Source organism: Bison bison, unplaced genomic scaffold (genome assembly GCF_000754665.1).
Source record: "Bison bison bison isolate TAMUID 2011002044 unplaced genomic scaffold, Bison_UMD1.0 scf7180017864491, whole genome shotgun sequence".
Taxonomy (NCBI): Eukaryota; Metazoa; Chordata; class Mammalia; order Artiodactyla; family Bovidae; genus Bison; species Bison bison.
The window spans coordinates 23,357,884-23,383,814 of record NW_011495050.1 but is presented as its reverse complement, the minus strand read 5'-3'; the positions used below and the strand labels follow the sequence as shown (position 1 = coordinate 23,383,814).

Genomic DNA, 25,931 nt, shown 5'->3' with positions numbered 1-25,931 from the left:
AGAGGAGAAAGCATACCAACTATCTTAAACCACTGTGGTGGCCTGTCCTGAGACACAGGGTAGGGAATGATCAGGTGAGATTTAAATCACATTTGAGCGTAAAATTTTAAACTAGTCAGACTTTTACTAACCAAAAATAACCAGAAGCTTGTAGCATTTGTTGAAAGGCAAGTTAGGGGGCAGGAAAAGGAGATTAGAGAGTGTATCCATTGTTCAAAGTAGGTTTGGAGAAAAAGCCATTTCAGGTTTATACCCAAAGAATTGTACCTGTGAATCTGCCTTCAATGCGGGAGACCCAGGTTCGATCCCTGGGTTGGGACGATCCCCTGGAGAAGGGAATAGCAACCCACTCCAGTATTCTTGCCTGGAGAATTCCATGGACAGAGGAGCCTGGCAGGCTACAGTCCATGAGGTCGCAAAGAACTAGACACAACTAAGTGATTAACACACAAAAAGTGTTTACATTTAAAAACGTACCAGCATGAATCATGATACCAGGATGAATCCTCAAAGAGCTAAGAACACAAAATCTGGTAGCTGAAACTATGAAGTTCAAGTTTAGACTGATACAGCCCCCAATTAGAAGAAAAAAAAAAAAAGTAAAATGTCAGCCCTGGTAAATTCTCAAGTGACAGCTGTTATCTGCCTGCTTAAGTAAGCTTGACTCAGCTTATATCCAAGGCTAGATAAAGCCAATCTCCACTGCTCACTGCTCCTTCTCTGCTGACCTAGGATTCCCTAAAAATCCACTTTTGGTAACTCTCTCTCCTTACTTCAAGGCTCTCTCTGGGTGATCTCATGTACTCTAGGCCAAATATTCCCAGAATCATAGCTTCATCCTGTATTTTCAACTATCTAGTGTACCGTATGGCCTCCAGACATTACAAACTTTATCCATCTGCAACAGAATCAGCTCACCCTTCAAACCCAATCTCCAAAACCCCTTCTTCCTTTCTTCTCTACTCTGTATCTCAAACGATGGCAACATCATCAATCTAATTCTCTAGATCAGAAAACCTTTTCTTCATTCTAATCCCCTATATATGATTGGTTATCATATCCAGATGATTCTTAAATCAAGGATATTTATTAAAGTGAATCTCATCACTAATTTCACTGTCTTTGTCTTAATCATTTGACAATTTCAACAGGCTTTAATACAGCTGTCCTAGGGTTCCAGTCTATCCAATTCCTATCTGCTTCACCCTGACACTAAAAAACCAATTTGATGAGGGTTACTCTCCTGATAGGAACTCTGCACTAGGTATCCACTGCCCACAGAATTAAGGCTGAATACCTGCTTGGCAGTTAAGACCTTCAAAACCTAGGTCACTCCCAAATCATTCTCAATATTACTCTGTTTTGCAGGCATTGTCTCCTTTAGGACCTGTTCTCTCATTCAGCTAAAGTGCAGAAAAGCCTTTTTCTGTGTTTCCGGCTAAGCCAACCTGCTTTGTACCTGCACCTTTGCCTGCACCATGTGTGAAATCTACTTTATTCCAATGGTCATCATCAGTTTTGCCTCTATCTACAGTTTGGGTTCAGTGCCATCATTTTTCTGGAAGACTATACCTGTAATTCTAAAGTAAAGGAAAAACGGAAAGGCAGAATTTGTTTGCAGCCATTAGCTGTAATTCACTGATTTCTATGAATCAAAGGGGAACTTAACCATCTGGTTTCTATTGGGCCTTATATGCCAAGTGACACTCAGTGTTAACAGTCAGGGTAAGAATAATTGAATATTTAAAATCAAAGTCAGGCAATTTTCAGGAGTTTCGTACCATCACTGAAGTTCTAAGGAGTTAAAGTCAGTAAACTTCTTTTCATCAAAGATTATAATCATGAAAATGACTGTTTCAGAACTTTCTCCCATAGCAATAATAATCCATAACTAACTACTCATTTCATTTGACTAGTTAGTAAAAGTGTGTGGCTGATTATCAGCTTTTTGCACATCTAAATATTTTTAGCCGTGACTATTATATAGCTTAATTCGCATTCTCTATTAAGGGAGAGAAAAAAACTAAATTGAAGGATTAACTGAGATTTTTATAAGACACTAATAAGAAACAGCTTAAATTATAAGAGTATACTGCATATCAAATTTAATATGCACCATTACTCAATTCATGAAGGGAAAAAAAGCTCCTTATGTATCTTAAAAATAAATCAATATAATTAAGTATCTCTATATCAGAATTCTTTTATCTGTTATGTGTTATCTTTTATCTTTTATATGTTAGTAGTCTGATATCCTCTTTTGCTTATCTCTGTAAAATCTGTCTATATTTCTGGAAAGATGTTTCTATTATTGATGGAAAAAATTATAAAATAAAACTAGTTTGGTTCTGAATCAAGACAACTAGGTTTTGATTTTTAAAAAGCTGTAATTTACTGGAATGTCTTCTAATCCAAAGGATCCAGCCTAATGAAAGCTTTCTACATTTAACAAATGAGAGGTAGAATGGAAAAAGTTTCCAACCTAAAATTACAACAAGAGAGAAAGGTGCATTAGTTTAACCAGGGCAACACATCTAATGGGCCCAAAATGAACTATGTACCTGTAACTGTGAAAGATACAGATGAGGAAGTCCGATGGAATCAGTTAGGGAAGGCTCTGACACTAAGCCTGAGTTAAGTATGCACGCACACACACAGCTTCAGACCTGAAGACATTTCATTTAGGATGGTGAAACTAAAAAAAGAACTCTTCTATTGTCAACACAACCTGATAACTAGTGAGGTTCAGTCAATCCTAACAACTTGTTTGAAATCTCATGGCTCATTTAAGAAGTAAATACTGTGAGACCTGGGTCTTAAATTAGAAGGCAGTAAGTTTTATTGTCCACTCTATAATCCTAAATTCCACCGTTGGTTCTTAACATGTTTTTTTCACATAACCACCCAGCAGTCTGCACTGCTTATTGACTAAACATTCAAAATGAGGTCATAAACAAAAAGTGCACTGAGTCAAAATAACTTCCTGAGACATCAACATTAGCCACAGCACGCTTAAGAGTATTAGCATCTTTGTTTTAAAATGTAAAGTAGCCAATTTTTCAACACACTCTTCTAGATAAATGACACTTTTAAAAGAATAAATTACCATGAGCAAAGTTTATGCTTTTTAGAACTCTTTAGGAAACCATTTTTCTTATTGCCACGTGCTTTAAACATCGTAATAAATTCCAACACGGTGACAAGAACCCACACACTGCACCTGTGCTTTCTATCTTAATTAATCCAAGAAGTACAGGCCTGCTCACTTTAATTTGTAAAGGAAATGATGATATAGTGAGTTTTAACTTAAGGCATTAACTACCTAAGCAAGCAGAATTAGCTTAATGTTTCAGTAGATCTTGCCTAGACACAAGCACCAAAAACAAATCCTCTGAAATTTTGGAAGCCTTTAACGGCCTATTTAGGAATAGAAAGCAAAATGCTCACTCTACCTTAGGTGTCCAAATGGATTAAGTTATATTGAGGGAAAAAAGAGTGTAAGGGTTTAGAGATGCTCAAGTTTTTGTGGTCTTTACCACAGAATTAATTAAATTCAGTTTAGTTGCCTGGTGACTATCAATATTTTTTTCCCTACTTGTATATGAATGCTTATCTTTGAAGAAGGCCTCCACTCTTTCAAAACAAAGGTTACGACTGTCTTAATGCTGCAGTAGACTGATGGCCAAAATCTTATAAAAAAGTCTGCATGGACCTAGACAATCACATGTTGCAACTGTGCACACAGCACACCATCTGTTGGATACAACTGCCAGCACAGATTTCGTGAGTTGGCGAAGGACTGCAACCGTCAAGAATTCTGCAAGTGTTTCAAAGTGCAGGGTTCTCATTAATTTTAATTTCCTGTTGGCTCTCTAAGGAAAGAGTGAGCAGCAAAAGCACCGTGTGCCACAAACGCTCCAGTTCAGGCCGCACGTACACCTGTGATCATAAACGCTTCTCCAGGGCTGGCCACTCAAGAGCTTGAGATTCTGTGTTTATTTCTTCTTTACCCGAGAAGAAATAAATCTGAAGGATCTACAGTTATCTTCTCATACTGGGGTAATACTCTTGCAGACATCTGGAAATACTTGACAGTAATCATTTAATTAATGCAAAACTAATCGATGACAATATGCTTAAAGACTTCCCTCGGCGGAAGAGCTTTCTGTGGTGCACATGATCAGGGTCTGAGGAGAACAGGCAGTTCTTTGACTCAGGAGCACACCACGAGGGAAGCTGTGAGCCAGGATCTCTTTAAAGAGTGAAGGCGCTCTCGGGTATTTAAGTAGCAAAAGCAGATGGTAGCATACTGCTACACTGCTGAAAACTGGCAGATGCTGCTGGCTGAAAGTTTTTACCTCCAGGCTCCCTAAAGGCCTGGGTGGCTGAGGGCTTTCCAAAGACCTGGCATCACTACAGGCGTTTGCGTGGGCTCCTGGACCCCACCACTGTCTCCACTTCATCACCCCCCACTGCTGCTGGCTGCTCTGGTGGGTTGAAAAGATCCTAAGACGGGAAGATGCCTAAAATGCCCCTGTGGCCGCAGAAGCAGGGCTGGTACTCCCTCCAGGTTTACCACTTTCTGCAGTTGGCAGCACTGAGGTTTCTTGGGTTTTGTGGGTTTTTTTTTTTTCCCCCTATCACCGTAATGATTTGCCAATCCAGAGTCAGAGGAAGAACTGTAAAAAACTCAGCAAAGCTCAGGGCACATTTATACTTGAAGGAGAGGACTTTATCTGCCTTCTGCCACCATTATGGAGACTGTTTCTCCAGTGCTGCCATGGCAGATTTTTGTGTCCCTCAGCTCAAAAGAGCAACACAAACTGAATATTAAAGAAAATTTTAAAAAGTTACCTTACAATTAACAGTACCTTCAGTCTGAGTCAAAAGCAAAACAAAAAATAAATAAATAACTGATTTATCTAATTCCTCTTATACTAGCAATTACTGTCAATCCAATTAATTCCTTTTTTAAAATTTGGAACTAATATGGTGGATTAACAGATGGCTTTTCAAGTTTTTGTTCTTATTCCAAAATCTTTACATTACCCAAAGAATATCTATTTAAGTATGAATGATAGTGTAATTTTTGCAAAACATGATCTTCATACATGCTCTCCAATTAACACTAAACAATCTGGATGCTAAATCTGTTTGGAAATAATTCTAACAAAAACTGAAACATTAGACGAGTGCTGTAGTAAACAGACTTGCCTTTTACATTTGTGTTAGAAATTTTCATAGCCACACCCTAAACAGAACTTTTTTTAGTAGAGTCAAAATAATTGGTTCAGTTAGCCTCAATACATTTTATCTTATCTTTATGCTACCTTCAAGATGGTGAAATCACAAATTATTTTTCTTATCATCTCCTTACATCCAGGAACGTAACAGGAAACACCCAATTGACAGAAAATCTAAAAGACAAATGCTAAAAAAATACACAAATTAAGCTGCATGCAGACTTCAAGATAAAGAATGCCTCCTACTCCGCACATCTGTCTGGCAGGTGTCTTTCTGAGTTAAGTTTTGCCCTTTTGGAATCTGCTCTGAATACTACAAAAGACAGAGAAGTATTTGCTTTCATTTTTCTTTTTTGAAAACTCTTTTTCTTAAGGCACAAGGAAAAGCCCTCCATGTCCTGTAAATGCAGTCAAAATGACTTTCGATAGTTCAAGCAACTTGTATTTCATAGACACAGGAATCATACAAAATCTACTTCTTTTGGAAGGTGTCCTTGAGATACATCATAAAGAGGGAAGATAAGCACAGAAACCTGCGCACACTTTATACTTACATGAGTCACATTTTTAACATTCTATATCTAATATATGATGGAATAAATAAGACCAGATTTCCCTTATCAACACCAGCTGGGGTCTTAAATGGAAATTGGTCTTTGCTTTTAGTCCATTTTCTTGTTTTGTAAGCAAAGTATTTTATCACATTCTTTACACTTTGTCCCACCTTTGCTTCCTCTTGTCCTACTCTCTTTTAGCCTCTTACACTCTCTTCCTTAACACACTCACTGCTTCTCTTAGAAATTCTTTATTCATCTTCTGTCAATGATTCCTTTCTTCATCTCTTATTTATTCCCATTTGCATTCCCTCAGTAGCTACTGCAAACATTTTTCACTTTCCTCCAAGTGATGAGAGGGTTGAGCAGTTCACAGGTGTGGTAAACGCTGGAGAAGGAAGAATTCCTGCTCTAGTCATTCCATCCCCCTCCCCTCTCCCTTTTTACAGCTACATTCTCTGTGTAAGTCAGAAAAGAAATAATCCTGCAAAAATTAAATCCAGTCATATGATCTCATGGAGAATCTTCCCAGCTGTGAATTTATTTTCCTTCTCTCTCTCTCTTTTTTTTTAAGTTTCACTTTCTATTATTTAGCTCCTCATCTTAACCAATATAGTCTCTTTAGCAAGTCAACTATTTCTGCTGATTAACCTTTCTAGTGTCTCCTACATCTCTCCCTGTTTTTGCTGCTTCTTTTCCATTTTATTACTATTTTATTTAAAGTCTATTTCACACACTTGATTTTCCCCTACCTCTAGTCTTTTTCTATCAATCAATTCTGCATGCTACCATCAAGATCAATATTCTTAAAACACTTTTCATCGTGTCATTCTCCAACCTAAAAACCTTCAGTTGGTTTTCCACTTTCTAGGAAATAAAATTTCAGACTTTGCAATCTTACATTTAAGGCTTCCACCATCTGACCCAAACCTAGCTTTCCATTTTATCTCCTGTATTATTCCAAATGCACTTGAAGGTCTCCACTTCATTGTCACCCAATATATCTTGTCATTTCCTACCTCTAAGCTTTTTATTACATATATTATCCTTTGTACTGCCTGCCTTCCCTTCTCCAACCTTTACTGAGTCCTCCTCTTAATAAAACCACATAATATCTGAATTATTGCTTTGGATTACAATTTAACACTTTACTAACTTACATGTTGTCTTAACAAATGTATACACACACACACACACACACACACACACACTTAAACCCATAGTGCCTAGCACAATCCAAACCAGAAAACAGGACATTTGTTAAGCTAAAGCTTTCTAACAAAGTTTGGACTTTCCAGATAGAAGGACTGCAGAATCTATGATGGGTGGAAAATGTAATCAGAAGTTGGCCACTGGAAAAACTGATGCTCTGACTCAAAACTAGAATGAGCTTAAAAGGGACAGTAGAAAGCTGCATGTCAAAAGCTGTGTGTGAATATTCTAACAGCAGGGTATGAGATGGCCCTTGCCCAAACCACTAATGGCCTCTGATTGCCTAAATTCATCACTCTAAATTCTGCTGAATTTCTCATTATGACAACTTTCAGTACATTATTCACCAAAATGACTGCAATAATTCTCATTCACTCCACAGGACCCTCTGCAATGCGACTTTGCTACCTCCTCACAAGGTAAAATCCATTTCCACATCCTTTGAATCTGGACTGGCCTTGTGACACACAGCGACTAAGTATAACCACTTGTAAGTGTAGAGTCCAGTGGCACTAAGTATATTTACACTATTGCACTACCAGCATGACACTCCATCCCCAGGACTTCTCTCATCTTCTAAAACCGAAGTTCTGCACTCAAAAAACAATAACTCCCTACTTCCCCTTTCCCCTGTCCCTGGCAACCACCATTTTATTCTGTTTCTATGAATTAGATAGACTAGATACCGCATTTAAGTGGAATCACACAGAATCCTTTTGTGTGACTGGCTATCTCACTTAGCTTATGATCTTCACAGTTCATTGATCCATGTTATGGTTTGTGTCAAAATTTTCTTCCTTTTCAGGCTGAATCCTATTTCACTGTATGTATATATCACATTTTGTTTATCTGTTCATCTGTCAATGGACACTCAGCTTGCTTCCCTCTTTTGGCAACTGTGAATAACACTGTTATGAACGTGGATATACAGATATCTATTCAGGTCTTTGCTTTTATTCATTTCTTTCGGGTATATACCCAGAAATGGAATTGCTGGATCACATGGTAATTTATGTTCAATTTTTTTGAGGAATGCCGTACTGTTATCCATAGCTGTACCAATCTACATTACCATGTGTAGTGCACAAGGAAGGGTTCCCTCAGAATTCTCCTCATCCTCACCAACACTTATTTTCTGTGTGTGTGTGTGTGTGTGTATGTTTATATAATGGGTGTGAAATAGTATCTCATGGTTTGGACCTATGTTTCCTTAATGATTAAGGAAATCATCATTTGATGATAACAAACAAATCTTTTCATTTGTTTGCTGGCCATTTGTATATCTTCTTTGGAGAAATATTTATTGGAGTACTTTGACCATTTGTAAACTGGGTTGCTTAGTTTTTTGTTGTTGAGTTATAGTCATTTAGTTGTACGCTGCTGCCCACCAGGCTCCTCTGTTCCTGGGATTCTCCAGGCAAGAACACTGGAGTGGGTTGCCATTTCCTTCTCCAATGCAGGAAAGTGAAAAGTGAAAGTGAAGTCGCTCAGTCGTATCCAATTCTTCGCGACCCCATGGACTGTAGTAGCCTACCAGGCTCCTCCGTCCATGGGATTTTCCAGGCAAGAGTACTGGAGTGGGGTGCCATTGCCTTCTCCCATTTAGTTGTATCCTGGGTGCTTACCCCAGGATATATGTAAGATATAAGACTTCCATGTATCTTACATGTAAGATACATGACTTACATGCTTTTTCCCATTCTGTGGGCTGATGTTTGTCTGCTGACAGTGTACTTTAATGCACAGAAGTTTCAGTTCAGTTTATCTATTTTTTGTTCTTGTTGCCTCTGCTTTTGGTGTCATATCTCAGAAACCACTGACAAATCCAAAGTCATACAGCTTTCCCCCTGCTTTTCCTACGAGTTTTACAGATACAGTTCTTACACTTATTTAGATCCTTGACTCATTTTGAGTTAACTATTGTATATTGTGTAAGGTAAAGGCCCAAATTCATTCTTTTGCTGTGGCTACTCAGTTTTTCCAGCATTATTTCTTGACAAGGCTACCCTTTCCTCATTGAATGGTCTTAGTACCCTTGTTGAAAAATCATTTGACTGTATATGTGATGGTTTATTTCTGGGCTTTCTATTCATTCCATCTGTCTATATGTCTGTCTGCTTTGATTACTGTAGCTCTGTAGCAGATTTGACATGAGGATGAGAATTCCAACTTTGTTTCTCTTTTTCAAGGTTATTTAGACTATTCAAGTCCCTTGAATTTCCATATGAATTTTACATGGATTTTCTACTGCTGTAAAAAAAAAACAACATTGGGATTTTAATAGAGATTATACTGTAGTTTGCTTTGGACAATGCTGACATCTTAACCAAATTAAGTTTTCCAATCCATGAATATGAGATGTCATTCCATGTATTGGTGTCTTCTTTAATTTCTTTCAGCAATACACTGTAGTTTTCAGTGTACAGGTCTTTCATCTCCTTGGTTAAGATTATTTCTAAGTACTCATTTTTTTGATGATATTGAATTTTGCAACTTCTTCTATCACCTTCTTGGAACACTGCTACCACAACATAAAACTTCCAGGCTTGCATGATAGGGTGATATAGCCTAGACAACTCTTAGCACAACTGCCAGACATGAGTGATTTTAGAGATCATTTAGCTCCAGTCAAGCTGCTAGATGATTACAGCCATGTGAGAGACTCCAGGGGAGAAAGCAATGACACCCCACTCCAGTACTCTTGCCTGGAAAACCCCATGGACAGAGGAGCCTGGTGGGCTGCAGTCCATGAGGTCGCTAGGAGTCGGACATGACTGAGCGACTTCACTTTCACTTTTCACTTTCATGCACTGGAAAAGGAAATGGCAACCCACTCCAGTGTTCTCGCCTGGAGAATCCCAGGGATGGGGGAGCCTGGTGGGCTGCCATCTCTGGGGTCGCACAGAGTCAGACACGACTGAAGTGACTTAGCAGACTTAGCAGAGAGACTCCAGGGGAGACTAGCAGAAGAACCACTCAGCTGAACCTAGGCAAACTGCTTACCCACAAAATTGTAAGCAGATAAAATAGTTATTTTAAGCTACTAAATTTTGGGGGTGGCAGCAAAGACTAACTGAAACAGAACTAAATCATTTTATTTGCTATTTCTAAACTATGATAATTTATTCATTACTTTGTGCTCATTTCAAACTGTTTTCCAGAGGCTGTTAAGATTTATTCCGACTGAGTTAAGACAGAGTTCTTTGATGTCAAGTACTCTACATTATTCATTGTGTTCATGAATGATTTAAAGATTGAGTGGCAGAATTCTAAATAATTTATACATATTTTCAAAGGAGATAGCATAAAATTAAATTGTATTAGAAGTATAGAAATACAGATTTCTAATTTATAACCTCAAAATTGAAAAAACAGTAAGGAGATACTATAATTAGTGTATTTCAGACTAACCTGTGCTATTGCTAATAGTTGCTAGCAATTAGTGCTAAATTTACTGAGGAGAGATTTTGAAACTTTATTATCTTATTATTAAAGAACTTAAATGATCACAATATTTAGGAGAAAAATATTTAATAATAAAAATATTTATAATCCCAAAGCATTTAGAGGCTTGGTGTCTAAGCAAAATGGCTTGATATTACTTAAAAATTCTGAAGATACACATATATCTAAAATTTTATGTTTTATAACACAAATGTATTTATTAACAAATATAGCTCTCGTTATTTTAAGTGAAAATCTTACAGAGCAATAGGCAAAAATAAATGCTATTTATGTGTGTGCGTGCTCAGTCGTGTCCGACTCTTTGTGACCCCATGGACTGTAGCCCACCAGGCTCCTCTGTTCATGGGATTCTCCAGGCAAGAATACTGGAGTGGTCTGCCATTTCCTTCTCCAAAATGTTATTTGTAATACATACTAAAACAAAAATTTACTTAATAAAAATTTCTACCCCATTAAAGAACTCACTTGAAAAATTTACTCTCTCACATTGTAGAAAGAGTTATTTTTGAATTCTTTACCTAGTATTATAAGTGTTCTTTAACAGAAATAATAAGGAGAAAGAAAAAATAAGGAGAAAATGTAACAAGAGGCAATACATAAGTTTTTTACGTGGCTCAGATGGTAAAAGAATCTGCCTGCAATACAGGAGACCTGGGTTTGATCCCTGAGTTGGGAAGATCCCCTGGAGAAGGGAATAGCTACCCATTCCAGCATCCTGGCCTGGAGAATTCCACGGACAGTGGAGCCTGGCAGGCTACAGTCTACTGGGCAGAAAAGAGACGAACATGACTGAATGCCTTTCACTACTCACTCAGATTTCTAACTGGACATAGAACAGGACTATTTTTTCTGACAAACCAAGTGGAATTAACACTTAAGTAAGAAACTATTTGAGTTAACTTTCAAAGCTGAGGCAAATTCCTCAATGTCTATGTCATAAATACATTTGCATCATTTGTTTAGGAAATTTAATTTACTGTCAGAAATATCTTATATTTGCATCATTTAAAACATCTTCTGAAATAGTTATCAGTTTTGTTTTAGAGTCCTAAGTGTTTCTTTAAATTTGGGCTATAATTTATTTAACCACGAGCAATTCCTTACACTTCTCTGAAACTACATTTCAACAAACAGACCACAATTTCACCACTCCTCTACCCATATATGGTAACACACTGAATAGTAAAATATAGTCCATAATTTTAGTCATACACAAGTGCACACACACACACACACACAACCTATTTCTTGCTTGGATGACGAAACAGAGAGAAAAGAAATATGGAAGAAGTAAAATGCACTTACGAAGTCAAAGTCTCCATCTTGAGGAACTTTCCAGTTATCAGGAAAAACATTTTTGGACATAGGGAAGGGTTCATGCATATTCTGATTACAGTTTTCATGACTCTTATTCTTGAAGTCCTGTTTATCAAAGTAATCCATGAAAGATGGCCTTTGTACTTGTGGAGAAGTTGCATTTCCTTAGGTAAATGAAGAACACAAGGAGGTGTAAGTTCTTACATTTACTAAGAGAACTATAAGCTTTATTAAAATATGATTTTTTTATTACTATAATAAATTTTCACTAGTCAGATTTAAGAACAGCATAGTTAATGAAGAAAATATAGGAAGTAAAATAAGAATGAAGAAACAAAAACATCTAAGGCAAATAGGTTGCCTTCACCCAATGATAAGGCAGAGATCTGTAATATCCTTAGATTGTAGAAACATCTCAGAATTTCGGCAGAATCTTTATCATAATTTTATTAAAAATCATTTCAAATACATTTGAAATTTGTCAAAGAAAGTAAACATTTTAAACCTCAATCTTTGTTCATAAAACACTCAAGCCCACACTGTTGTCCCTGCGCACCGGCATCGGCTGTAAGAAGTTACGGCTGTAAGACTTACCCAGCTTCCTCCTGTGTCTCTCTGACTACTTCCTCACAGTCTTTCTAGCTGATTCTACCTCCTCCTGGAACTCCCATGGCTTCACCTGTCATGTTTTACCCCTAATGCTATTTCTCCAGCCCAGACCTTGCTCCTAGGTTCTCTGACTTTCCAACAGCTCAATTCCTGGACCTGCAGTGAATTAGAGTTACCTTGAATTTACCAGTTCTAAAGCTAGATCCAAGATCTTTTCCTTCAAGCCCATTGCTTCTCCAGATGTTCTTTGTCTGCCAGTTAACATTCTTAATCCCCAAAGTGATCAAGTTGAGAATGAACCCAGACTCTCTCTTCTCATCAAACCAAACTGATCATCAGGTGGTTTAATGCTACTGTTCTATCCGCCACTGCTACTGTCTTAGTTCAGCTTCTAATCTTTTCTTGCCGAGGCCACTGTAGCACATCCTCCAAACTGGTGTCTGTGCCAGTTTGGATTTTGGTCGCACAGACAACGTAGTGACCTTTCTAAACACAAATCAAATCATGTCTTTCTTCTGTTTAGGATCTTTCAGTGACTCCTCATTTCCTATACTGAATGATTAAAGTAGAAAATAAACATAGAATAACTAGACTTTCCCAGTGATTTTCAAACTTGATTCCTTAAAGCCCCAGTGTCCTCCCCCAAAATCCTAAGTATCCATGTATCTGTATGGCTGAGTTCCCTTCGCTGCTCACAGAAACTATCACAACATTGTTAATCTGCTATATACCTCAGTACAAAAATTAAAAAGCTCAAAAAAACCCTAAGTGACCACCACAAAGACACTTCCCTATGCAGTTCTCCACACAGCAAGTTGCCTATCACCTTAAAACTTTCTTGTGACAGGACGTACACTTCTCCACAAGGAAGCCTGTTGGGCTATTCTGTTACAGAAAGTCTTTTTTAAAATGTGAACTTGAAGTATGTCTTTTTGCAATTTAAACTCATGTTCCAAATAAATTTCTCTTTAGTACACCAGTCCTTCAGATATCTGAAGACAAATAATGGCTCCATTTTGGCTATCTTTCTCAGGTGAAACATCGCCAGTTCCTTTCACGTGACATGTTTTCGAGACGCATCGTCATCTAGTTTACTGGCCTATGGAGACGTTCCAGTCTCTAAACGATCCTCTAAAATCGGACATAACACTGCTAACAGTAACATGGCCAATCCAGAATGTATTTGTAATAGCACTAATGCAGCTTAAAACTATAGTTAGTATTATGAAAACTAGATAACACTATTGGCTCAGGATGAGCTATGAGGCAATTTTGTAAACATTTCTGCAATCAGTCAAAGTAAAAGTCCCCTAAGAAATGAGTAGTGGCAATAGGAAGGAAAGAGGCAGAACAATACTTGGGGCTGACAGAAGAAAACAAGGACATCGCTGAGAAATTTTATTCCAGGAATCTCCTTTTGCATTCACAACAGTCCTGAGCCTCCTTCTAACTTGATCCTAATCAGAAGCTCCTTTCCCAGTTATAGGAGCCACCACAAACACCCTAGGGTCTCAAGGTGAACAAATCATAACCTAATATCTAGAGGCTCTCCCTTTCGGAAGATGACAGGGGTCTCTCCTGTGGGGAGGAATGGCCATGTAACTCAATTTTCAAATTGGGGTGTTGTGTAGTTGCAGTTAAAACTGAAGGTTGCTGCTCCTGTACCTTCCTATATCCTCCACTTGGGAACAGAAATGTAGTAATTAGGGACCAGAAGACATAAGAAGAGGTACCAGTGACACATAAGAAGAAGCATCCTAGGAAAACTCTGTTTTCTTGATACACGCATCGCCTCTGTTTCTTCTTGCTCTTCTCTGCCTGGAATGCAGACTTCACAGCTGAAGATCTGACAGTTACTCTGCAAGCAGGAAGAAGAGAGCACTACCCTAAAGATGAAAGAATCTACCCTAAAGGAAGAATCTCTAATGATGTCATGAAATCACTCTACCAATGTAGGACACTCTGCTTCTGGATTTTTTGTTAAATGAGAAAAGAAATTAATCCTGCTCTATTTAACCCATTGTTATTTGGTTCTTCTGGTACCTATTACCAAATCCGGTCCCTAATTACTACATTTCTGTTCCCAAGTTGAGGATACAGGAAGATACAGGAGCAGCAACCTTCAAATTTAACTGCAACTACATAACACCCCAATTTGAAACTTGGAATTCACTACTACTTAGCAGTTCGATTATCACTACATTTCAGGCTGATCTCAAAATCTATGATAAAATGCCTGTCAGAGTCCACACTCAAAATTTTCAAAAATAACCCATTTCTACGTTAGAAATAAACATTTTCACAGAAAGTTAACCGAAGTCCAAAAATCAACTGAAATAAAAGAAGGCAGTCGGTGGCTCAGAGGTTAAAGCGCCTGCCTGCAATGCAGGAGACCTGGGTTCGATCCCCGGGTTGGGAAGATCCCCCGGAGAAGGAAATGGCAACCCACTCCAGTATTCTTGCCTGGAGAATCCCATGGACGGAAGAGCCTGGTGGGCTACAGTCCACAGGGTTGCAAAGAGTCAAACATGACTGAGTGACTTCACTTTCACTTTGCAGCCTGGGGTCGCACAGAGTCAGACATGACTGAAGTGACTTAGCATAGCATAGCATAGTCTGTTTCATGAGATTTTTCTGTTTGGATGATGTCAAAACAAGATATCATTAACCAAGACATCCCTCTACACAATGTTTTCCAAATGTATGTGCTTATACTTTTAACTATTTTCCATCATTTAGTTTAAAACCTACTATCAACATTTAGAGTATACACTTTTCACATACAAAGAAAATTTTAAAAACAATTTTTAATTTATAAGGAGGAAAACAGGTTAGGTATATTTTAAAAGTTGGGCTTCCCTGAGTCTGGAAAGATCCCCTGGAGAAGGGAATGGCAACCCACTCCAGTATTCTTGCCTGGAGAATCCCATGGACAGAGGAGCTTGGCGAGCTACCACCGATGGAGTTTCAACGACTGAGCACGCCTACACATGTTTTAAAAGTTAACGGGATGGAGCAGCTGTAATTGGCCAGTCGTATTTAACTACACCATATGAAACACATGTCCACAGAGTGCAGTTGAGTCTCCAAGGAGGCTCGTGTTCACAGACAGACAAAGAGGATGATGCTTCTGACTTACAATTTGTTTTTTAAAAAAGAAATAGGAGGCCCTCCAACAGGAGAGCGAAGCAGGAAATCTCAAGACAGTAACCACTGTCATATGTGATTGTGGTTGCTATGGTGAATACTTTTTTTAAATACACAGAAAATAATCACATAAAATTGACATCAATTTCTCCAGTTATAGTTGAATTCTGACCCTATCTTATAAAAATATATTTTTTTTATTTTAATAATAAATTTAATGGTCAAAATTACTTCATCCTTCAATTTTGGTCCCAATTCCTTCAACTAGTTGCTATGGAACTAAAATGCCATTAGCAATAAGGAATAAAATAATCACCACTCAATTCTTTTGTGTATGTGAAATTTTAAAGAAAAAAATTATTTCCTCTCCTTCAAATATTCCCTAAAACACACACAAGGGAAGTAAATTATATGGTATATCATACCTTTTACAAAATATGCCAGTCTACTCACAATTATTCACCAACTATTCTAATTTACACATGACTTCTAAAGAGGTGAAAAACTGTCATGAAAATTTAAATGTACAATGGAATTTTTAGAATAATCTAACAAAAATATAATGTTTAATTTTTAATTTCTTAACATGAGTATGACAAAGACAGTCAAATGCAGAAATGAAATAATCATCACTTTAGCATAATATCTGGAGTAGGAAATGGTAACCCACTCCAGTATTATTGCCTGGGAAATACCATGGATAGAGAAGCCTGGCAGGCTACAGTCCATGGAGTTGCAAAGAGTTGGACACGACTGAGTGACTAGCACTTCACTTCATTTAACATAATATATTTCACTATCAAATGGTTTTTGAATATTATCTAATTTGTTCTAAAAATATTTTAATGTGGGTGTTCCACCTGATTAATGATCCAGAAAATCTGTCCTTTAATTTGTTGCCAAGAGTACAGTGAAGAGGGTATATATAGAAGGGGCTTTCCAGGTGGCACTAATAGAAAAGTACCCACTTAGCAGTGCAGGAGATGTAAAGAGACACGGGTTTGATCCCTGAGTTGGGAAGATCCCCTGGAGTAGGGCATGGCAACCCACTCCAGTGTTTTTGCCTGGAGAATCTCCCCATGGGCAGGGGAGCCTGGCAGACTATAGTCCATGGGGTCGCAAAGAGTCGGACATGACTGAGGCGAGTCAGTGTGTGTGTGTGTATACATACATACATACGTGTGTGTGTGTGTGTGTGTGTGTGTGTGTAAACCAGGATGTTAATCCAGAAGCTACTAACATCAGCTTTTTCTTAACATCAGACTCTACTATGAAACAAAGGAGGATATAGTCAACATGGAGATGATCTAGAAGCCATTCAGAAAAAGATTAAAAGCTTAATAAATAATACCTGCACAAAGGCTGAAAGAAAAGTGAAAGAAAGTGAAATCAGTCGTGTCCGACTCTTTGCGATCCCATGGACTGTAGCCTACCAGGCTCCTCTGTCCATGGGATTTTCTAGGCAATAGTCCTGGAATGGGTTGCCATTTCCTTCTCCAGGGGATCTTTCAAACCCAGGGATCGAACCCGGGTCTACTGCATTGTAGATAGACGCTTTACCGTCTGAGCCACCAGGGAATGAACTGTACAGCCAGAAAAAGTCTGAGGATACAATTTAGTAAGTATCCAAGTATACATGAAGGAGTCTTGCACAGAAAATGGCGACCAGCTGTTTTCCATCTCCAATGAGGGCAAAATAAAAGGAAATAGACAAATCGAGGCGCAGGATTTTAGTTAAATGGAAGCAATGATTTCCTGCGTGAGTAGTGAGCACTGCAACAACCAGTGTGTGTCTACGGAAGCCCTTTCTCCAGAGGCCTTTATAAGAATGACTGGTTGTCATCTGCAAAAGATTAATATTTATGTGTTTGTCTGTGCTCTGTGCTGATAAAAGAGGCATCCTATCGTCAAAATACCTACACTAATCACATATCATTCAACATTCCACAGAGCAAAAGCACATAGGACAGACCATATGCAGTATCCACAGGAAACTCTAAACCACTGTGGCCACACCTTAGCTGAACACCTAGTACCTCTGCAGAGGAAAATGAAGGGTTTCTAACTGCCCAGTGATACGCAGGGTATCTGCACCCAGCTGAAGGTGGGGCCTGTAGTCTACCACTGTCACCTTTACTGCTATGTCACTGGCAAAAGTAATCTTAAAGAGGCATATAAAATTTTTTCATGGAAGAATGGCAAGATCTCTGGAGAGGTGGGAAAGTGATCCACCGACACACTTCCCTATTCTGACTGACTTTTTTGGCACCTGAATTTCCATCTTTAGTTATTTACTCCTTTGGCTTAAAAATGTTTTCGGGAAAAACTGTAAATTTGTTGGGGGGGATGTAAATATTTCAAGAACATAAAACATCATTAAGGATTTTTACACCTGCATGTTGGATACTTTGCTGAAATAGGTTTTGGGAGGAAGAAGGAAGGAAAGGGATCTGAATCAGAGCCGAAAGAGAAGATTATTACTAAGCACAGTACAGGACATGGAAGTTATCATTCAGAGCAAATGGTTTCATGCTTACAATTGTGTCCAGAGGCATCCAACGAACTAGAGAGTAGGAACACCTAATGGTGCTTCTTATCTTGATATCTCTCCTGAATGCCTTCTAAATCTAATATCTATTCCCAGGATAAATCCTAAAAACCTAAAGCAGAACCTAATTTGCTTTCTCTTACTATTTAAGTGAAACTACATACATGTGTTTTCTAAAATGAAACAATAAACTGTGATCTATTTTAAAAATCACCATGTATTATAGGCATATACAAAGAAGAAATCTAAAAAATATATATTCAATTAAAATCACTTAATACTTAATAACTGATGAATAGCTATGATAACTTAATATAAATAAACAAAATAAAATCAAAGGATTCAGACAGAGGTTCTTCCTCTAGCCATTCTTATTACAATATGGTCTCCATGGACCTCACCATTCAGCTCACTGCCTGGTGAACGTGCGCGACTGCGTCTCCCTCCTTCCTGGATACAACAGGTGAGTTCCAGGCACTGAGGGTACAGTGAGGCTGCTTACTTCTGTCCTAAAAAGTAAGCTGTCAGTCCTGACTGCACCTCAGAAGTGCTTGGAAAGTTTACTGCTTTGGGATGTTAAGTTTTGTTAGAGATCTGTGGCTCCTCTTCTGGTCTGCAGAACCAGCATCTCCAAGGGGCTACTGCTAAGATGCACACTTGAGAGGTGAGTCACATGGACCCAGGAGCAGGGTTTATCTTGTAAATCAAGCCTCTGCTCCAGCCTGAGAAGATCTCTTGAGCTCCTGTTTCTGCCTTAGAATGTACTTTTCTTTTCCTCCACTTCAGGTCAGTTGCAATTCTAATGGGCTTTCATTCCATAGCTTTACCCCAATTTCTGTAAAAAAAAGAAAAAAGTTGAGCTGAGGGCTCAGGCCTAGACCCTATACCACACAATGGGAAATCTTCTCCTTGACAGCACTGTATTATTAAACACAGTGAAAGAAAAATTCTTAGTTTGCTGAGTCATGTCCAACTCTTTGCAACCCCATGGGCTGTAGCCCACCAGGCTCCTCTGTCCATGGGGATTCTCCAGACAAGAATACTGGATTGGGTTGCCATTCCCTCCTCCAGGGGATCTTCCCGACTGAGGAATCAAACTCAGGTCTCCAGCACTGCAGGCAAATTCTTCACTGTCTAAGCTACCAGGGAAGCCAGCAGTTGGCTGAAACTGAGCAACCACTGCCACTGCCTCTGGTGAGCCTTCTTATTGTACAGGCTGGAAAGCTAAACACTACATTTCCTGTAACACCCTGCACCTAGGGTCCTGGGTAAGTGTACTCTCTCATGACTGGGAAAGCAAGAATTGAGGCAGAGAACAGGGGCCTGCTATGGCAGCCACTTCCTTCCAGCAGCACAGCTATGCAGACATGGGATTTTTTACAGCAGCATTCCAGCTCCAGCCGTCAGCCTCACAGGTACTAAAAAGGTGGCCGCAGTCAAAGTGGTAGCTTTCTAATCCCTGAATAGCAACAGGGATTTGATTTCAATCTGTATTAGTGAATTCAACAGTGCCAATGGCAGCCTCTGAATTCACTAGCTTCCTGACTGTAGTAATAGTAGTAGTTCCATAATGGTCACTTTTGTGGGTGTGTGGGAGTCATTCTTGGAGGCCCAGCCTACACAGTCCTCTCTTCCAACCTCTCTGCTGATTTTGTTAATATCCAAAACTCTGACTTAAATCTTTTTGTGTTTAAAATGCACAGTTTCTGTCCTCCAAAAAATACGGACACAAGCCTATATGTGTATAATTCCTCAACCCTCATAATAAAAGCATCAGCTTGGTCATACTACATTGTGTCTACAAGGGTATCATCAAAACCACTGTAAAATACTTTCCTCAAATGATAAAACACAATATCCAAATCTAGCAGTTTCTCTGATCTAGAGGTTTAGCAATGTTGTCAAGAAAGGAAATCAAATTATTCTGATATGATTTGTTCCCACTAACCTATGCTGACTTATAACAATTCAAGTCTCCTTTCCTAAAGGACTCACAAATATTCCAGACAGCCTGCCCAAGGGGATGTCAGGTTCACTGGTCCACAGCAATGTGATCTGGGGGTCAAACCTGGGTCTATATATTGGGTCTACCACTCATCTGCTATGAAATCTTGGACAAGTCACTTCATGTTCCCAAGTCGCAGTTTCCTTAGTGGCAAATGATAGTGACGTTATTTACAAAGTCCTTGTGAGAAGTTAATGAGATAATGTATGTAAAGTTCCAAGCACAATGCTCAGCCCATACTAGACCTGCAATTAATGATAGCTGTGAAAGTGAAGTCACTCAGTCGTGTCCAACTCTTTGTGACTCCATGGACTGTATGTAGCCTGTTAGGCTCCTCTGTCTATGGAATTTTCCAGGCAAGAATATTGGAGTGGGTTGCCAGCTATAGCCTGAGAAATTTACCTTCTATTCTCTTTTCTGAAAATAAAAAATGAATAAAATAAAATAAAAATTAACTTCATCTTGCTTACATGGTACTTCCCTCATTTTCTCAAAAAAAGACATCAAACTTCACAAACAGTGGAATACAATTCTCTCACCTGCAAGTTATCTCAACACATTACTGATCATACTCCCAGTCAGGAGGTATCAAATCAGCTGAGTGTTCCCTGATCATTACATCACCTTGCCATTCGATTTCTTATATGCCAATCCAGCCCCAGCTCTGGGAGGTCAGAAAGTTCCACTGTAGGAACACAGCAGATCTGAACAAGCTAAAGGGCCCCCACTCTTTCTTTGCTGCAACAGTTTTGCTCTTCTAGAGTTACCCACAAAGAAATAACCTCTACTAGTTTATCAATTTAATGACAACGGATTCCTGACCTGATCCTAATCTATTTCCTCCGGATAAAAAAAAAATCCTAAATGTTGATTCCCTCAATGACAACCAATCTGCTTATACTTACTGTCAACCTCATAATTCCAACTGGCATAGACTAGTCTGGATAAAAGATAATATGTACGGCAGCAGAAATCTATTGGCAAATATTGGCTGATGCCAGATTCTGAAAGACCTGGGTTACCGAGCTGAAGCCTCGACATCCCGTGAGTAACAAGAGCCCAGGGAAGCGGGAACGGGAAGATGCAGAGCAGGGGCGGGATGGTCAGAGTAACGCTGGCACTGCTGGAAGCAAGCACGGAGTTCTCTGGACGTGCTCTCCAGGTCTACGCCCGTTTAAAAAAAAAATTAAATTTTAAATATTTACTGTCATTTTCTCCATTTCCCTCAAAAGATCTTTTAACAACTTTGCTTCCTAGAGTTAAGTCATCACACTTTTAAGAAGTAAGGAAAACAGGCCTATAATTTGTAGCTTCATGGATACAGGTATAAAAAAGTATGCAGACATAATTTAAACTGTCAAGAATATTAAATCGGGCAACTCTTTTGAAGCTCCAATGGTAAAGGTGATGGAAACCAGAATTTTCAGCATATAACATTGTAGATATTTTAGAAAACTGAAAACTATATAACGCTTTCATATTTTAGGGAATACATAGATATATAATCTTTTTAGGGAACAAAAATGCTAAAGACACATTACCAAGTGGGGCTTTCATTAACTTTTAACATAACCTAAGAGCTCATACCAACTAATCTAAGACATTTTAAAAAAGATTAACATCATGAGGAAAAACAAAACTAAAACTAATTATGTAGTTTCACGGAAAGTAAGTTCTGCCTCAGTAACTTCTTTACATTCTATACTACTGCTGCATTACACTATGACAAAACCAGGGATTACACTAACATCATTTGGTTCAATTTTTGGGTACATGGAAATCTCATATTATAGCATGATGTCTAAATTGTGGAAACTTAAAATACAAGGAAAGTTGGCTCATGAGATTTAAAACTTGCTCAAGCATATAAAGCAACTACATAAGCCACTATCTGCTCCATTTAAAAATGAGCTTTCAATAAAACTTCTGTGACCGAAAAAAATCATGCTTAGGATATAAAATTATGACATAATCTGAATGTTTACTGTGGTTGTCAAAGCTAAAAGTCATTACACAAAACATGTGGAAATCTGTTATTTTAAAGCATGAGGTCTGATAAATCATTATAACATATCTCTTCCTTGAAACAGAATAATCTAATGTGAGTTCGATTCCATATATACTCATTTTTTAACTACTGTTTAAATGATGATGTTTAACTGTATGGACTACATGGGAAAAGTTGTTTATGTAGTGTCATAAGGAGCTCGGTAGCCCTCTGAAGATGGAACGAAGCAGTCGATGATCTTACTGGTCTGTTAAGAATCAGAAAACCTGACTTGGAAGAATTTTATAAGCTGTGGAAAACCGATGGTACCTGCTGATGGGAAGCGTGCTGTAAATGACCTTATCCGTCTTTTCAATCTACAGGGCGTATGACGTGTACCCTAACAGAAGCTGGTTTTGGAGGCCACGAGACCGTCCAGTATAGTCTGTTAGCATGTTAAGCATGCAGAAGCCCTATTCTAGTAATATGCTCAGCTAGGAAGGCAAGTGTTAGACTGCTTTCCAGGGCAAAGGCTCAGGAAACCCATCAGCATGAAAGATTAAAAAAAAAGAAAAAAATCACACCCCTTCCCACCCAGGATTAACTATCAATATCTGGCAATGTGTTTTCATCTTGTGCTTCACAACCCTCCCTTTCAAAGTATACAACCATAACGGGTATGTTTACTAAGGAATGTGAAGAAAGCAATGGCAGTGAGCCAAATGACTCGAAGCTATGAGCTTATCAAGCAGCCTCCTCATGGGATGTGTGTGTTGAGGGGGATGGGGCGGGAGGGGAGCGGCAAAAAGAAACAAAAATGTTGGAGAGGAAATTCCTACCTATATCCATTTTACATCAGCAAATCAGTTGACTATAACTTTATAGGCTCTACAGTGCAAGAAGTCATATATTGCTGCTTTTGTGCCCTTGGGAAGAAGTCCTATGTAATAAAAACCAGCCTGTGCTTAGACTCTGACACTGAGCACATATGACTAGGGTAGTGGGGGAAGAAAAAGGTCAGTAGGCATCAAGAGGTAATTAATCTGCTTTTGTCTGTAACGGAGAAATCACAATGTCCTACACTGTTCACTGCAATCTTAAAGAGCCATGTTTATACAAAGAGAAATGCTAGCCTGTGAACGTATCTCTGTCTTCATCACTGTAAGCAAAGGAGATCAGAGAGAAAGCTTTAACTGTCCTTTCAGCCCCGCAGCGCCCCTGGCACTGTGCCTCTCACATGACGAGCAGTAGTAAGTATGCACCGAGCTGAATGTTCTGCCTGAGGATGCTCATCCCTTGAGTCATCTTTCCAGTGTTTCTTCTTTTCCCACCTTAGCCCTTATGTCTTCCCTCAGCTGTTCCCCTGTGTTACTGCAGCTTCACTGATAATTTGGACAACATGAAATAGTATTATATTGTATTATTTGGGATGAATTTTAGGTTTACTTTTTTAATCAGAAAAGCAAATGTGAGGAATTTTTTTATCTCTATCGTTCTATCTCAAAAATACTTTACAAATTAAATTTTGGATTAGTATCTGTCAATAGAAAGTTCCATAAACCCTCAATTAAAGAGGAGAGGCTTTCTGCTGCACTAAAAGAAATTCTGAAACTTACTTGTGCCATACTCCTTTCACTGTTTCCCCCCCACCAAAACTTTAAGCGTTTTATTTTGTATCGGGGGTATAGCAAATTAATAATGTTGTGGTAGTTTTGGGTGAACAGCGAAGGGACTCGGCCATACATTCACATGTATCCATTCTCCTCCAAACGCCCCTCTCACACAGGCTGCCACATAACACTGAGCAGAGTTCCCTGTGCTATACAGCAGGTCCTTGCTGGTTATCCATTTTGAGTGCAGCAGTGTGTACACGACCTTCCTAAACTCTCTAGCTATCCCTTCCCCTCTGGCAACCATAAGTTCATCTGCTAAGTCTGTGAGTCTCTCTCTGTTCTGTAAGTTCATTTCTATCATTTCTTTTTAGACTGTTAAATAAAGTCAAGAAACAAAATTTTCCATAACTGGCTGTAACAAGTAACACAGAACTATCCTGGTTTCTATAGAAGCATACTCTCAAAACAGAAGATTAATATTCAGTGGGGGGAAAAGCCACATACTTTTCATAGTTCCATCTTCTTCTTCCTCATCCTCGCTGTTTATAACCATGGTCCCCAAGTCAGACTCTAACATGGTGCTGTTGTGCTCGATCATGGTCTGGGCCCCTTCACTCATCGTGCTTGTGGCCCTCATGGTGCCCACGCTTTCCGAGCTCGTCTTCACCATGGTGTGGGAGTCCAGCTCATCCTCATCCTGCAGGCAGAGCACAGCAATGAAGGCAGGCTTTTCTAACACAGATGGATATCTTAGAAACGAGCATTATCATATTTTTAATAATAAAAAAATTCTATTACTACTAATTTTCATGTAAGGACATACATACAGTGTTATCCTAAGCGCCAACAATCCAACATAACCTAAAGAATTCAAAGGAAGGCTTTAGGTATTAAAACTCAAGCAATAGAAATTGTTTGATGAAACTGAAAGTGGCCAGTTGTTCTTAAAGTAGGATTAAGACAGATAAGGTAGATAATCAACAAAGAATATATAACAAAATAAATAAAAGAGAGCACATTAAAGACAGAATGTGTTGGCACTATTATAACAGCCTTAATAATGTTTATAACTTTGTACAAAGCCATTAGCTTTTAAAAAATTATTATAAATATACATTACATAAAATCTACCATCTTAATCATTTTTCAGGGCACAATTCTATGGCATTAGGAACATTTACAGTTATCATCCAACCATCAACACCCTATTCCAAAAATGTTTCATTATCTCAAACAGAAATTCTATACCCATTAAAAACTAACTCCTCATTCCTCCCTTCTCCCAATCCTATTCTACTTTCTCATAGAAAGTATGGAATCTCTGTTCTATTTTCTGTCACAATGAATTCACCTATTCTAGGCACCTCATATAGGTAGAATCATGTCTTCGTGTCTGGCTTATTTCATTTAGCAAAATGTTTTCAAAGTTCATCCAAATTGTCCCAGATGTCAGAATTTCATTCCTTTTTAAGACTGAATGGTTTTTCACCATGTGTGTGCAAACACACACACCCCACCACCATCACCACCACCTTCTGTTTATCCATTCACTTGTTAATGGACATTAAGGTGTTTACACCTCTTGGTTATTATGAATAATGCTCTGAATACTGGTATATAAGTATCTATAGATACATGGTCCTTGACTTCTGATGGTTCAACTTGTATTTTTCAATGCTACAACAGTATAAAAGAGAAACACATTCAGTAGAAACAGTACTTTGAATTTTGAACTTTTCCCAGCCTTAGCAACATTTGGTAGGAGCTACTCTCATGAAGCTCTGTGACAGCAGCAGCCAGTCACGTGATCGGGGATGTAAAGAACCCGTACTTTTACAACCTTCTGTACCTATAAAACCATTCTGTGTTTCACAGAATGCTATGGTTCAGCACAGCATTCAACAAATTGTGTGGGATTCCATACTTTATTATAAAACAGACTTTGTGTTAGATGATTTTGCCAAATTGCAGGCTAATCTAAGTGCTCTGAGCACATTTAAGGTAGGCTAGACTAAGCTAGGCTTTTTTTTTTTTTTTTTTTTTTTTTTTAGTTTTTATTTATTTTTTTAACTTTATTATTTTTAAACTTTACAAAATTGTATTAGTTTTGCCAAATATCGAAATGAATCCACCACAGGCATACATGTGTTCCCCATCCTGAACCCTCCTCCCTTCTCCCTCCCCATACAATCCCTCTGGGTCGTCCCAGTGCACCAGCCCCAAGCATCCAG

The 25,931-nt window shown here is 38.5% G+C and overlaps 1 protein-coding gene across 1 annotated transcript in view; it reads right to left on the bottom strand.

The window, feature by feature from the left end:
• STK3 (serine/threonine kinase 3) overlaps positions 1-25,931 on the bottom strand; it is a 305,086-nt gene that overhangs the window by 73,398 nt on the left and 205,757 nt on the right. Inside the window, exons 10-11 of the mRNA XM_010863559.1 lie at positions 24,205-24,397; positions 11,780-11,955 (exon numbers count right to left, since the gene is read on the bottom strand). Of these exons, the coding sequence (XP_010861861.1) occupies positions 11,780-11,955; positions 24,205-24,397 (369 nt within the window). The remainder of the gene's footprint in view (positions 1-11,779; positions 11,956-24,204; positions 24,398-25,931) is intronic.